The 13703-nt window shown below is 32.4% G+C and overlaps 1 protein-coding gene across 2 annotated transcripts; it reads left to right on the top strand.

The window, feature by feature from the left end:
- The first annotated feature begins 1418 nt into the window (after window positions 1-1418).
- LOC128219933 (methionine-R-sulfoxide reductase B3-like) lies at window positions 1419-13473 on the top strand. 2 transcript variants are annotated; one of them, XM_052928119.1, is made up of 5 exons: window positions 1419-1512; window positions 2657-2760; window positions 3466-3574; window positions 4273-4445; window positions 7280-13473. In XM_052928119.1, the coding sequence occupies exons 2-5, from the start codon at window positions 2667-2669 to the stop codon at window positions 7417-7419; spliced, it is 516 nt and encodes a 171-aa protein (XP_052784079.1). In that variant the 5' UTR covers window positions 1419-1512; window positions 2657-2666; the 3' UTR covers window positions 7420-13473. The 2 variants fall into 2 exon arrangements, with proteins under 2 accessions (XP_052784079.1, XP_052784078.1); XM_052928118.1 differs by lacking the exon at window positions 7280-13473 and adding an exon at window positions 5191-5383.
- Window positions 13474-13703: the final 230 nt, after the last annotated feature.

Genomic DNA, 13703 nt, shown 5'->3' with positions numbered 1-13703 from the left:
AATACAGGAGCGATCTTTTACGTCACGGAAACTCCGCGCAGAGGTTACTCTCCTCTGCAGTACTAATTGAAGAGCATCACTCGAAAGCAGAAGTTCTACGCACCATGCGTTTCTAAGCTACAATGGTCGATAAAGCGTTGTAAATACACATATGTAGTTGTATTTTAGTGCCAAAAAATATATCTACAGCTGTATTTTATAGCTGTTGATATATCTTCTTGATAGCCACAGCTGTAAAATACAGCCGTATAAAGATGTATATTTGTAACTGAATTAGATAGGAAGACTTTGATCAATTATGACAAAAATTGTAAGGCTATGTCATTTCAGACTACACACAAGCTTTTTATCAGATTATATGAACTGTCACTGACACCTTCCGGACCACTGAAACAGGAAATATTAAATTATGATACATTATGGGTTACTTGCTTAATACTTCACTTGGAATGCAAAATAAAGTTATAATTATATATTTATGATCATCTTTTTAAATCGGTACTTAAATACAGGAACTTCAATTTGCATTTGAATCTTTTACATGTTTTTAACTAAATTTTATATTGATTTTGTTTTAAATACTGAAAATAATATTTTCCAAATTCTGTTGAAATTGATTGAGTATTTCTGGTGCTAGAATGAAAATCTGGATTGGACAATGCATTTTTTGGAAGCATAATGCAAAAGTTTATTTCAAATCACATAATTATTTTTGCAGTAGTTTAACCTTCTTTAAATGTATCTTTTGATTTATAAGCACCTACATTAATCCGTGGTTGCATTTTTAAAAGAAAATCATTAAATGTTATTCTATTATTGCAAGTAAAATTAACCAACTGTTGTGTTTTTTTAATTGAGTCACGGACCAATGGTTTACAGGTCCGTGATTGAGTATAGTATTTAACTTGTGTAGAAAGATTTAACTTCGTAAAAACTTCTGTAGAAATAAATTAAACTTCGTGAACTATAATTAAGTAAAAGCGAGTATAAAACTCATCACATTCCCAGTTTATAAAGACACGGACCTATTGTACTGCGAAATGAGTTTTCAAATTCAGTCGAACCCCTTTGGCTCGAACTCTTTTTGTTCAAATACTTCATTGGCTCGAACTGGATGTAAAGGGTTGATTTCTTTATACTGAATTTAAGCATTTCCGCTAAGACCAAACTTACCGAGGCTCGAGGTATTTTCGCAGGTCTCTGGGAGTTCGAGCCAACGGTGCTCGACTGTATGACGAAAACAATAAATTCTTATAAAATTTAGTACAAATGTGCTTTCAAATATTTCATAATTAAACTAAAGCAACTTAGTGATTTAACATTTTATATGTCCGATATGTATGAGGGGAGGTCACTGTGCAGGAGATAGAATTGTTCGTAACCATCAGTGTTGATAACGACTAACTAATTCGGTATTCCTTTCCTAGACGGTGTCGATGTAAATAAACGCACGGACATTCCCCTTCCTGAAAATAGAAAAAGTTAATTTTAAAGCGTTATACTCAAATGAATGTGAGTCAGACCTCTGAATATATTCAGCTTATTTGTATCCATAATGAAAATAATTATTGAATTAATAAGTCCGCTTGAATCGTATTATAAAATTACAATATTTTTACTTGTCTATTTTTTTCCTAATTTGGAAATCACTTAATAAACACAAGTGTTTTATCTGCTTGGCTTAAATTATGTTAGACCTAAAGGCTAGAAATTTTGAAACTTTATACGAGAATATGTCAATTCTAATTCCATCATGATTTAGCCCGATTTTTAACCTAAATTTTACAATATCTTGTGCACATTAGTTTACTTAAATTTTGGCATTTGGTTCCTCACTTCCTGTCAGTGAAGCTATCGGCCTGGTTTTTGCTCACTGGGGAGGGGAACCAGCTCTTCAGCTTTGGAACATTGTGTCAGTCTGACTGAAATTGGCAGCTCAAATTTGTGCTAGAAATGACACTGGACAGCGGTTAATATTCTGTACATATTTAACACAACGCAAGGAAATTCACTGGGTGTTATAATTTCAAATTTCTACTCAAATATTATTACCTACTATTAAACACATCTTCATTTATGCCAAAATACATGTTCAGATATCATAAAACACTTACATGTGTCATTTGTTTGTGAAGTATGCCGATATCTGTAAATTTGGGACATATATGACAGGTTGTGTACATGTATAACGGTATTCATGTAATAAATAAAGACTATAATGACAAATTAAATCCAGTTTAGATCACTGTCGGGTACATATTGAACAGCTTTGTCATTATTCAACATTGATGCATAATATTTCTATATATTCTTTCTCCTGGTGTTAAATGGTAGAGAGTTGTAGTGTTACAGGGGTACATAAGAAATGTCAAAATAATAAAAAAAGTATCCCTGATCGCTCATTATTGCAGTATTACTCCACACTTCTGAAAAAAATGGGTATCTATTAATGAGTATTTCAAGTTTCTATTACCCCATTGTTTTGATTTTAATACGAAGACCCAAATTCGCGGAATGCGGCTCATATAACATGTACAATATTACAATGCACAAAAGTTTAAGGATTGTTTTGTGCAATTTGCATGTTACTTGTGTGAACTTTATTTTAATGATTTATACACCAAAATATTAAACGTATGGTTGCATTTTGTTTCAGGATTCTTTAGATGCGAGTTGTACTTGGAACTATTTTCTGGATGAACATCCTGCATCTAATTTCTTCTAAACAAGAAGAATCGCCATCAATACAGAAGTTTAAAGGTACATTTAAGTTACTAAATTGTTAGATAATATACACCTGAATAGTTTATTTGTGAATAAGGCTTAACAAACAGGAAGAATAGAACTTACACTTGTGGCTTTAACTCTGCCTAAAAATCTATCAACTGAATTTCAAATTAAGTCCTATTGATTAACATCACATCAAAGAAACTGCCGCCATCAGTGATAATATATGGTGCATACCTTTACAAATCATTAAGAACTTACTAACTACTGTAGAGGTCACAGGAGAGCTCATATCCCCACAAGGCATCCATCCATGTACTGGTTTGACTTCAGCTGACCAATAAGATCAAAGCTTTAGGTTACACTTGAATAAATGGTGCAGTGACAAACAAAGCTCTTCGAAGTGTTGAAACTGACTGTTTGAAGCCACTGTTAGGGCAGTTCAAATTGAGAAACTGTAGTATGTCTCAACTAATTATTACTTTTTAATACAATGTTTACTCTCAGAATTTTCCTCAAAAATAAATTGACTGTAGATTCTTAAAGTACATGAACTTGTTATGTATTTTGTGGTGAAACTGTGTGGCTTTGCCAGGTTTGATAAAAAAGAATGCAAGTGACATAACAAAACAAGCTGTCATTCAAGACATTTGCACTGTGGCACTTTTGTTTATATCCTGTGACACATGTATCATTTAATGGTCAGATCTTCTGCAATGAATGTTTTTAATTTTTCAGCATCATGTACGGAGACAGCAACATGTCCCGTGTCATACCCGCGGGAAGAACTGCGGGAAAAGCTGACCCCAATGCAGTACAAAGTCACACAGGAGAAGGGCACTGAGAGGTAGAAAGGCTTGTTTCTTGTAGTACTTATCATATAAGTGGATGTCAACACAGTTGGTGTCATAGATGAGATAAGGGAGGGAAAATGTCTAACAAAATTGATTGGCTTCTGGTATGACATACCATAATCCTACTTCTCCGTTTTGTTAGACATTTTCCCTTTCTAATCTTTTCTCCGACAAAAACCATATTGGGATAGAACAGTTGTTACAAGATAAAGTACTGATCATTGGTATGGTTTAGTGTTAAAACTAACAGTACTTTATCTATGTCACTGAGAGTCATGTTCATGCCTTGGAGATAATTCATTTAAAACATTCCATGGGTACAGATGAATTTAGTTGCTTTCAGCAGTTGGGACCTACTGGTTTTACTAATTAGAATATATTTTGAGGCTGTGGTCAAAATAAGAACACGCCTGCAAGCCTGGCTATGGTTAAACATTTTCCAGACTTGATAAACTTTTGAATTTAAAAACAAGAGCTTGTAAAAAAAAATATGCCAAGCTCTTCTGTTAGAAATCGGGTTTGTTCATCCGAAAGTCTAATTTCGATGACTGGTTTGGTTATTGCCAAAAGGTACCACACAATATTATATGTGTTTGTTGGACCGTCTGGTATTAACACAATGTTAATATTTTATACATGTATATACATATATTTTAAACTTGTACTGACATTTGTTCTTTTCTTTATTCAGGGCTTTCTCGGGTGAATACAACAGCCACAATGATGAGGGTTCGTACCGATGTGTAGTTTGTGGGAATCGTATCTTCTCATCCGATGACAAATACAACTCCCGTTCCGGCTGGCCTTCCTTTAAGGATGTGATCTCGAAGGAAGCAGTCACCCTCGGGGATGATACGTCTCATGGTGGGTGTGATGGGCTTAATGTTTTTTTGTGATAAAGTAAAGGTACACAGTACAGGTTGATGCCAAAAAAATAGTGCTTTTTTAATTGGGGTATTTATGGCCATGAAGGTTAATTAAAAAAAAAATGCTACCTTATTTTATCAGAACATAAATCATTGCTTTTATCGTGTTAACAGTGTTCTCAATAAGAACCGGCTGCCGGCCAAAATGGATGGTTCAAATGGCAATAGGGCCGGTTCAAATTTGGAAAACTAAATGAATTTTCAGTAGAATAAGTAGAAGCTGGTCGGTTACTATTTGAGACAGTTCAACCGAAACTTATTGAGAACCCTGTGTTAATTAGTAAAGTCATATGAGTTATACATGAGAATGCATTAAAGTTTTTTTTTTGCATCAACCTTTAGTGTGCGTCGGTAAAGAGACTCACTCAAAGCAGTGGTTGGAATTAACACAAGCCCGGTAAAATGAATTTCTGGCTTGCTCAAATTCTGAATTTTATATAGCAGGGCTTGTTAAAAAAATTGATGCCAAGCAATGGTACAAGAATTCGGGCTTGTTCATCCAAATTTTGTTGAAATTGTTGCCAATATTGAAATCAGAGTCAGACTTCAGTGTTTCTGCTAAATAAATTAACAATGTGTTGATGATTTTCTATCAGAAACAAGAAGTCAAAATACATTTGCAGCATATTCATAATTATATCCAAAGAAATACAATATCACTGCCAGAATGCGATATATTGCAGGCATGCAGCGTGTAGAGGTAACATGCTCACGCTGTGGGGCGCACCTTGGGCACTTGTTTACTGATGGTCCTGAGCCCACTGGCCTACGTTACTGCATTAACTCTGCGGCCCTTGCGTTTGAAAATAAACCCAGCATAAAACTCAAGTCTGAGCTTTGATTGTTGTTTCAGAAATAAACCCAATGGCAAAAGAAGTTCTTGTTGCTTGTTAATTTTATGGCAGTAATCTGATTTTCAAAGCATTAGTTAACAAACATTTTTTTAATGCTGGTTACATAAAGAATAATTGTTTGTTTTAATGTAAGCAAATTGTTTCACCGAGTGTGCATCAAATCATTGAAATGCTATATTTAGTTTTGGTGTTGACGATGTGAAATATATTGTAATCTAAAACTGCTACAACATTTTTTTCTTTTTATTTCATGCTTGTGATTTAAGAAAAACACAATAAGTTAATTAAGATTTAATTGAAAAATCTTTCAGCCAAATGACATCATACTGGAAATGACATTATTGATTTTTCTCCCAAGAACTGTGTGCATTTACCTTAGTTCTTTATTGTTAAAGGAATCACAGTTTTGATAAACAGCGAGTTTATCAGCTTATTATATATACACCGTTTATTTACAATAAACCACTGAAAAGCATGACTTAAGTAATAGACGACATGAAATTCATTCTTAATGATTAATAATGGGCGGAGTGAACATAGTAAATCATTAAGATATTATTTCAGATCATCTAACTGACTTAGAATACAACCTCATTGGCTGATACATTGTTAATGCTATTTCTGACGCAGGGAGTGTATATCGGATGAGTGGCAGTAGGCGGACTGGCGAAAGTTGACATTCTAAACAGTGGTCAAAATTAGCACAAGCCCGCAAGCCCTGTACTAGTAAAATGTCTTCCGGGCTTACTCAAATTCTGCATTTTATATAGCAGGGCTTGTTCAAAAAAAAATTGCCAAGCAATAGTATAAGAATTCGGGCTTGTTCATCCAAAAGTCTAATTTCGATGACTGTCTAAATGATTAAACCTACCGTAGTACTTAATGATTGCCTATCTGAAATTTCATTGGCTGAATAAGTAGGTTGTATTCTAAATAGCTGCTCAATTTCGATAGGAACGATAACTTGTTCAAAGTTTTTGGATGCTGAACATGATTTCTTTCCCTTTGTTATGAAGTGACTGTCATTTTAATTTAACTGGAAAGTAGTCATGGAAAATCAGACAATCAAAATATTGTATTGGTGTGGCCTAAATGTAAGGTTTAAAACTTCACAGAAATATTTATAAATTGTCATAGTGGCCTTGTATTTAGATAGTCTGTTTGTAGTTCAAGACTGTAAGATTCTTCTTTGCTTAAAATGCTTCCAACAAGTGTTAGATTGATGCGCCTTGAAATGCTGTGTCAAACTCAACACATTTGTGTCAGTAGTCTTGACACACTGTTTATTTCAGTATACAATATATTTGTCAACAAAAAGTCTTACTTGAAAAGCAAAGTTTAAATCTGGGAATGTAGTGCAAAACTCCACAAATACACTTGTCTCACCAGATTATAAAAGTTTCAATATACAGCGCCACTTGTTCTGGCAGCCATTTTGACAGTGTGACCTATGTTAGGGGGTTATATGAGATATTATGTCATTACTATAAATAGCCATCAATCTATTATAGTAATAGAATTCGTTTGGAAAACTCTGGATTGTTTGTAGAAGAACACACAATGTACTTACTGTTCATTTTCCAACTTGTTTCCAGAGAACTCCATTTTGTCATCCATGAGGGTCTGAGGACCCTAATTTAAAAAAAAACCTGGTGAAAACAGTTATCGAAATAAGACTTTTGGATGAACAAGTCGGAATTCATATACTATTGCTTAGCATCAATTTAATTAAATAAACCCTGCTATAAAAAAATCAGAATTTTAGCAATCCCAGAAGACATATGACTATTGCAGGGCTTGCGGGCTTGTGTTAATTTCGACCACTGGGAAAACACTGGATTGCTTATTGAAGAGCATGTACATACTACCATTCATTTACGGAATGTCTCCATTATGGGCTGTATTTTGAATATTGCAGGTGCTAAGAGGGTGGAAGTAAAATGTGCAGACTGCCGATCCCATCTTGGACATGTGTTTGATGATGGGCCTAAACCAACCGGAGTCAGATTCTGTGTAAACTCTGCTGCCTTGAAGTTCAAGAAAGAAACAACGGTGTGACCAAGTTTTACATGAAATTTCTCTTTTGATACTTGTGGTAAGGTATATGTATCAGCAGCCAATTGTAGAAAACTGGATATTATGGTTAATTTGCAAAACAATGCAATTTGATTGGTCGACAGTAATTTTTGCAAAAAGATTGACCAATCAATAAACAATTCATCTAACTTGAAACAAATCAAGGAATTTACCAGTTTTATACAATTGATTGCTGATTTATATATAAGCTTGTCAGTTTATCGAGCCATTAGTGTTGATATTATATTCTGCTACCTGATGACCTCATATAATTTTGGTATCATTTGATTGGGTACTGCTTACAGAATACTACCGTTTTATCAAAAACAAATGAGCATAATTGCATTACAATTTTTTATTTGCAGTTTGTTCTTTTTTTAACTGCAATCTAACATGGCAGAGATATTTTGCATTTTTTCAAGGCTAAAATGGCCGGAGGGGTTTCAATATTTTTTTACATATCTACTGTTTTCATGTCAAAACCTTTGAAATGATACCAAAATAAGATGGGGTCACATCCAAAATTCACATCATAGTACAAGGAAAACCTTAAGGGAATTATGATAGAAAAGTTTATTGATTTTATTGTAAGCAGTACTTTATTTTTTATCTATTAAAATTCATTATTTGCAAAATAAAACTATTTGCATAATTCAAGTAGTAAAGGTAAAAGCATAATAAAAGTGATTTTTTTGTGTTTTAAGAAAAAAAATGTATGAAAGTAAAAATGCTTTCAAGAAGTTTTTAATTTTAATAATTATTATTATGCAATGTACAGTACATTGTACTTTGTTTTTGAATATTTATAATATTAGTGCCTAATATATTTTACATGTATTTTATCTAGCTTTGGCCATTCTTAGAGCAGTTTCAGCATTATTGTTATCATAATTAGAAATTTATCAACATTTGTATGTCAAACTATTTTGACACATATTTTAAGTGCTTCACCTGTATCGAAAATAATAATAACAAAATACCATCGTTTTTACTTACATAAGTAAATTCAGTTATATCAATTCTTAAAATATAAGTTCATAACTACTTAAGTAAACATGTTAAGCATTAAAATAGTATTATTATGACTGAGAGTTTATTACAATTTCCAGTATATTTCATTATATACTTGATTCATCAATTATAATGTTCGGCCTAGAATATGTCTATTATTTTAGTTAGCTTTCAGAGTGACAGAGCGAAGAATATGTGTTAACTTGAGTTATGTTACATAAACACTGCTGACCTACATGTATTAGATAAAGAAATCCAGTCTAATATGTCTGTCTGAAATTTGTAATGCATGTTCGATTGTTAGGCTTGAGGACTTTCTATTTATCATCATCGGTCAATTATATACGGTAAAACTTGATAACTCTTTGGTTTGGTCAATGTTAGCAAAACTGTTCATTGATTGGTCAATATATATCCAATAATTACTATCGATCAATGAAATAATGTCCAAATTAGCTAAGTTAAGTTTAAACTGAATTATTTTACAACGATTGAGAAACATAACATCTTGGCCAACATCGTGTCAACGATCGTGACTTAATATAAGATATCATAACTTTCTTCACAATTGTTGTAAAATATATACTGTTTAAACTAAACATTTATGAATTATGTGTATTTGGTAGAATTGTAAACATATTAGGTGTTCAGGTTTCTCATGATATTTTGTCTTTTTAGATCTGAATTGTACATTATTATACTGAAATGATGCTGAACCATCCTGATATTGATGCTGCTATGGCTGTTTGTTGCAGATAGAATGTAGTCAAATCTTAGATTTTATAGACTACTTAATCGTAGCAGACAAAAACCGAAGCAAACCGATTGTGTCTTACCTCTGAAGTTTCTTTTTGGAGATTTTATGTTTGATTAAGGCCACTACTTACAAACAATAACAATGAAAGAATATTCACTATCTAAGGTGTTCATTTTGCATTAGGTGTTTGCCTTTTGCCCAAGACATTGTTGGTCCGGCAAATTTTCTTGGCCTTTAAAATAGGACACAAAGGCCAAACGACACTAATACTCCACTGGTTTCTACACCAAAACAGGCTTAAGAGTGTTTCATATCAGCTTATAAGCCATCTGGTCAATAAAGCTAAGTAAATAAATTTAAAAAGCCCATTATCTGCTGCTTTGATGTAATCAAATATCAATTTTGTCAGAAAATGTTGAAAAACATATCAAGGTGGTAAGATTAGACATAAAATTAATTTTATTATTGCTGATAAAAAAGAATATGCAAATTTAAAGGTATTCCGCCAGCAGCAGGATTTGAACCTTGATCAAAACCAAAGTCTGCAGCGGAAGATATTTTCCATGACAGTTCTAACACTATTGTAGAATGATATTCTCAAGGGCTTACATGATGTAATTTATAAACCAATTGATGGTGAAATTTGAAAAAAATGAAATGACTAGTGGTCAAATTTGAATGTTAATTGTTAACATTAACGAAAAAAGTTATCAATTTTCTTGACAGTTTTTACCATCAGGTATGTGGGTTATGAAAAGTTTTCAATAGGCCTATTTAAAACTGTTATTTATTTCTTTATTTGTAAATATAAACAAATATACTAGCCAGAACAGAGAGAAGGCCTTAATTAATTTTACTGACAGACAGTTCACAATCTAAAGATCTCAGGAAATTAGACCAACTTACAACTATTGCTGTAAAGGTAATTGTGTATCCCCTTTTATCCTTTGTAAGTTAACCCAGAATGTGTTCTGTAAGGTTGAAGTAATAATAGCTTTAGCCCACAAAGTGCCACCATAACTTTTGTAATTGTTAACCCCCAGATAGTAACCCACAGGAGATGCGTCCATCACATCAGCCACGTCTGTCACATCCCCAAAATATCTTGTGTCATAAATAGCTCTAAAACTATTGCACCTACACTCATGAAACTTCATATGAATGTTAGCCAGAATGAGAAAGTGTGCATCTGCTATTAGTGTAGCATTTCAGTCAGTCTAACAAGAGTTATGACCCTTGAACAAATTAAAATTATCTCCTGTGTCCAGGTGGCGTCTGGTTTTCATACCTTCTGCAAAAGTGCTAGTTATAACAAGTCTTAAATTTGTAAAGTCCTTCATGAATTATTAATATCTTGCATTACCTGGTATGTAGCCATGTAATAAAGAGTTTAAAATGATAGAATTGGTTTTCCAACCGTGCATAGCAAGTACTTGATATACTGAAGGTGTAAAGTGAGCTTATTAGAAGTTATTTTTTTAGAAGAAATTAAAGTTGTGCTTTTATATAACTCGTACCATATCTGTTTTGAAATTATGATAAGCATGATAGTTTAGAATACCATGACAGGTTTTTTTAATAGATGTAAATATCAGGATATGTTTTCGTCTTTTCTTTTTTATAATATTTTGCATTGTAAGATGCATTTCTTTTATAAGGAACTGACATTAATATTCAGTGATTTTGTATGATGGAAAAGGGCTGCGAAATGTATTTAAATGTAATTACTTGCCTTAATATTCCTTTAAACTTTATACTTAGTAATTACATAACCAATATTTTATTGTAAGAAACATGGATATATTTGAATCAGTTGTACAGTTTATCAATATCCTTCACTGTTTGTTATCCCACATGTGCAATAATTGTCTTTACTGTTATCATTTTACAAGTTTCTCTGTTTATCAAAGTAAACATTTTAACGTCTATTGTCATAGCTTTGTCGTCATTGTTGTCATTATTGATGAGCTGACTTCTAACATTGGCCATTACTTAACAAACGACCAAGACATTTTAATGAAACTTGGTATGCATGTAGCTAGAGGCAGTATGGACATGTACAGTAAGGTCCATACCCCTACGTTTTTTAATTCAACAAACAACCAAGAATTTAAATGAAACTTGGTACATATGTTGCCAGAGGAAATATGCACATGTGCAGCAATGCCCATAATTTTACCTATTATCACGGTTGAGTAATGACGCTTTCTTATAAGGTGCATATTGACAGACAAGTGTTGGTTTTCGCTCTGCGACGATCTTGTTTTCTTTTTGATTTTTAATTGTTGTTTGGATGCTCAACTATTGTACATGATACTTTTTCAGTTACCAAATTTTACAAAGTTTACTAATAATGTTTATGTTATATCAAAATATATTGATAAAGAAAGGTAAGCCATATCACGATGAATTTGCATTTTACTTGCGTGCCTCATAGATTAAAACTAGATTTAGGAAATAATATATGTTTGGAATACCCAACTTGAGCAAAAAAGTGAATGTGTTATTCCTGTATTGTCTTGTAGTTTTTACATGACAGGTTTAAAATTTATGCTCTTACTTTGTACTTTTTACAGATGACTTTTTAAAAAAAAAAAATATGTCATCTTTCTTGTGTGCCATATAGTATGCAAGTTTATTGATTTCAAGATGATTTGAATGGTTTTAATATGTTGTTTTTGATTGAGCAAATTATGAACTAAATTCTGAATATTTTGAGAGAGCAAAACATGAACAAAAATCAAACATTTCACGGTATTTTTTTGGCCCATAAACATATCCTGTTTATACTTTGTAATTCACAAATGCTGGAGATGAGATCATTTGAACGGTCTTATTCTAGATAGCTTTGGATATCTTTCAAGCACATGGTTTTCAAGAGTAATAAGTGATGAGGTTGCAAAACACTACTTGTACGGGTATGGGTACAGGTGGACTACTTTGTGTGCACTTCATCATCCATGTATGTGTACAAGTGGACTACTTTTTGTGCACTACATCATCCATGTATGTGTACAGATGGACTACTTTTTGTGCACTACATCATCCATATATGTGTACAAGTGGACTACTTTTTGTGCACAACATCATCCATGTATGTGTACAAGTGGACTTTTTTGTGCACTACATCATCCATGTATGTGTACATAAGAACACCTATAAGTAAGAGTTTAAGGGAATTTTTGCAAACAAGTTTTTAACTCAAATGCAACTTTCACATGTACAAGTAGCATCATTTATGTACATGTGTAACTTCACGTACCCATACACATACACTTTGTGTTCAGTGCTTCCTCTCTTTTATTTCTGTGTATTTTACCATATTTGTTGATCTGCTACCCACAAACTGCTGTTGTCAATGACATGTATGTTTGTATTGTTTGTATTTCTGTCTTGAGTGCTTTTGATCGGTATTTAGTGTATTGTTATAAATGTTTCTTTTGTTTTTTGTTAACTTATTGTATTTTTGACATTTATTTATGGACATAAATATGGTTTTATGTTAAATTTTGTGCATAATTGATGTGTTTCGACTGTTTTTATCTTTTGAATTTTATAATCTTATTGCTAGCTATATAATTTGTTAATTATAGTAACTTACCATTTTCTTTCTAAACTTTACCCGACTGATAAAGTTTGTCTTTGACGACTTCTGTACATGATGGCTGTAGGGCTGTTTTCAAAATATCTCATTTTGGTTTGCAGTTGTTTTAATTTTAATAAAGACATACTTATTTTAAAACAAATTGAATACATGTTAATCAACAGCCTGTAGGCATATAACATTGAGCTAATTGTTCCGAAGTTTGTTAAAGTTAGAAAAATATTAACAAGATTGTAAACTTTTTAAAGGTGAAATATTTTATGATGTGCTTTATATTTTTATTAAGATAACAAGTACATCTGAAAACCTTTGTCTCAAATCTTGAAAGAAATACAAAAGATCACAAGGGTATCGATTATATTTCCAGAGCAGTAAGGATTTGAAAGTTAACATCAATGGCGTTAACAACGTTGTTAACTTTGACAAAGTTCTGAACAATGGGCCCAATAGGTGCCACAATAAAAATGCCTTTGTAACATTTTATATACATGTAATTAAGGCTGAACGTTTGGTCATATTATATACTGGAGTAAAACAGCAGATATGTAGTACAATCTTAAATAAAAGATTGTTTTTGCTTAAAAAAATTCTCACTCAGATTGTTAATATTCACTGCCAGAGTGACTACAGATTAGATGTGATTAAAATAGAAGAATGAAAAATATTGTGTTCTTTTCTTTTTCATTTTAGTGTTTAAAGCTGCACTCTCACATGTTGGCGGTTTTGGTATTTGCTTAAAGTTTTGTCTCAGAAACAGCTGATTTTTTCACCAATGCCTTCAATCCAGATAATAAGATAACACACAATAAAACAAATCTCATTTGGTTGGAAAACTGTCGAAAATTAATTTTTTTCTTAAGATTTTATTTTAGTTATTAAACATATATTTTCGAA

This window comes from Mya arenaria, chromosome 15 (assembly GCF_026914265.1).
Source record: "Mya arenaria isolate MELC-2E11 chromosome 15, ASM2691426v1".
NCBI lineage: Eukaryota > Metazoa > Mollusca > Bivalvia > Myida > Myidae > Mya > Mya arenaria.
Note: the sequence above shows the minus strand (reverse complement) of the source record. Positions and strands in the feature narration are given on the sequence as shown.

Coding starts and splice junctions, on each gene's coding strand:
- LOC128219933 (XM_052928118.1), top strand. CDS start 2,667: ATGCGAGTTGTACTTGGAACTATTTTCTGGATGAACATCCTGCATCTA. Junction 3,575..4,272: donor CAGGAGAAGGGCACTGAGAG/GTAGAAAGGCTT, acceptor TTCTTTATTCAG/GGCTTTCTCGGGTGAATACA. Junction 4,446..5,190: donor CGGGGATGATACGTCTCATG/GTGGGTGTGATG, acceptor GATATATTGCAG/GCATGCAGCGTGTAGAGGTA.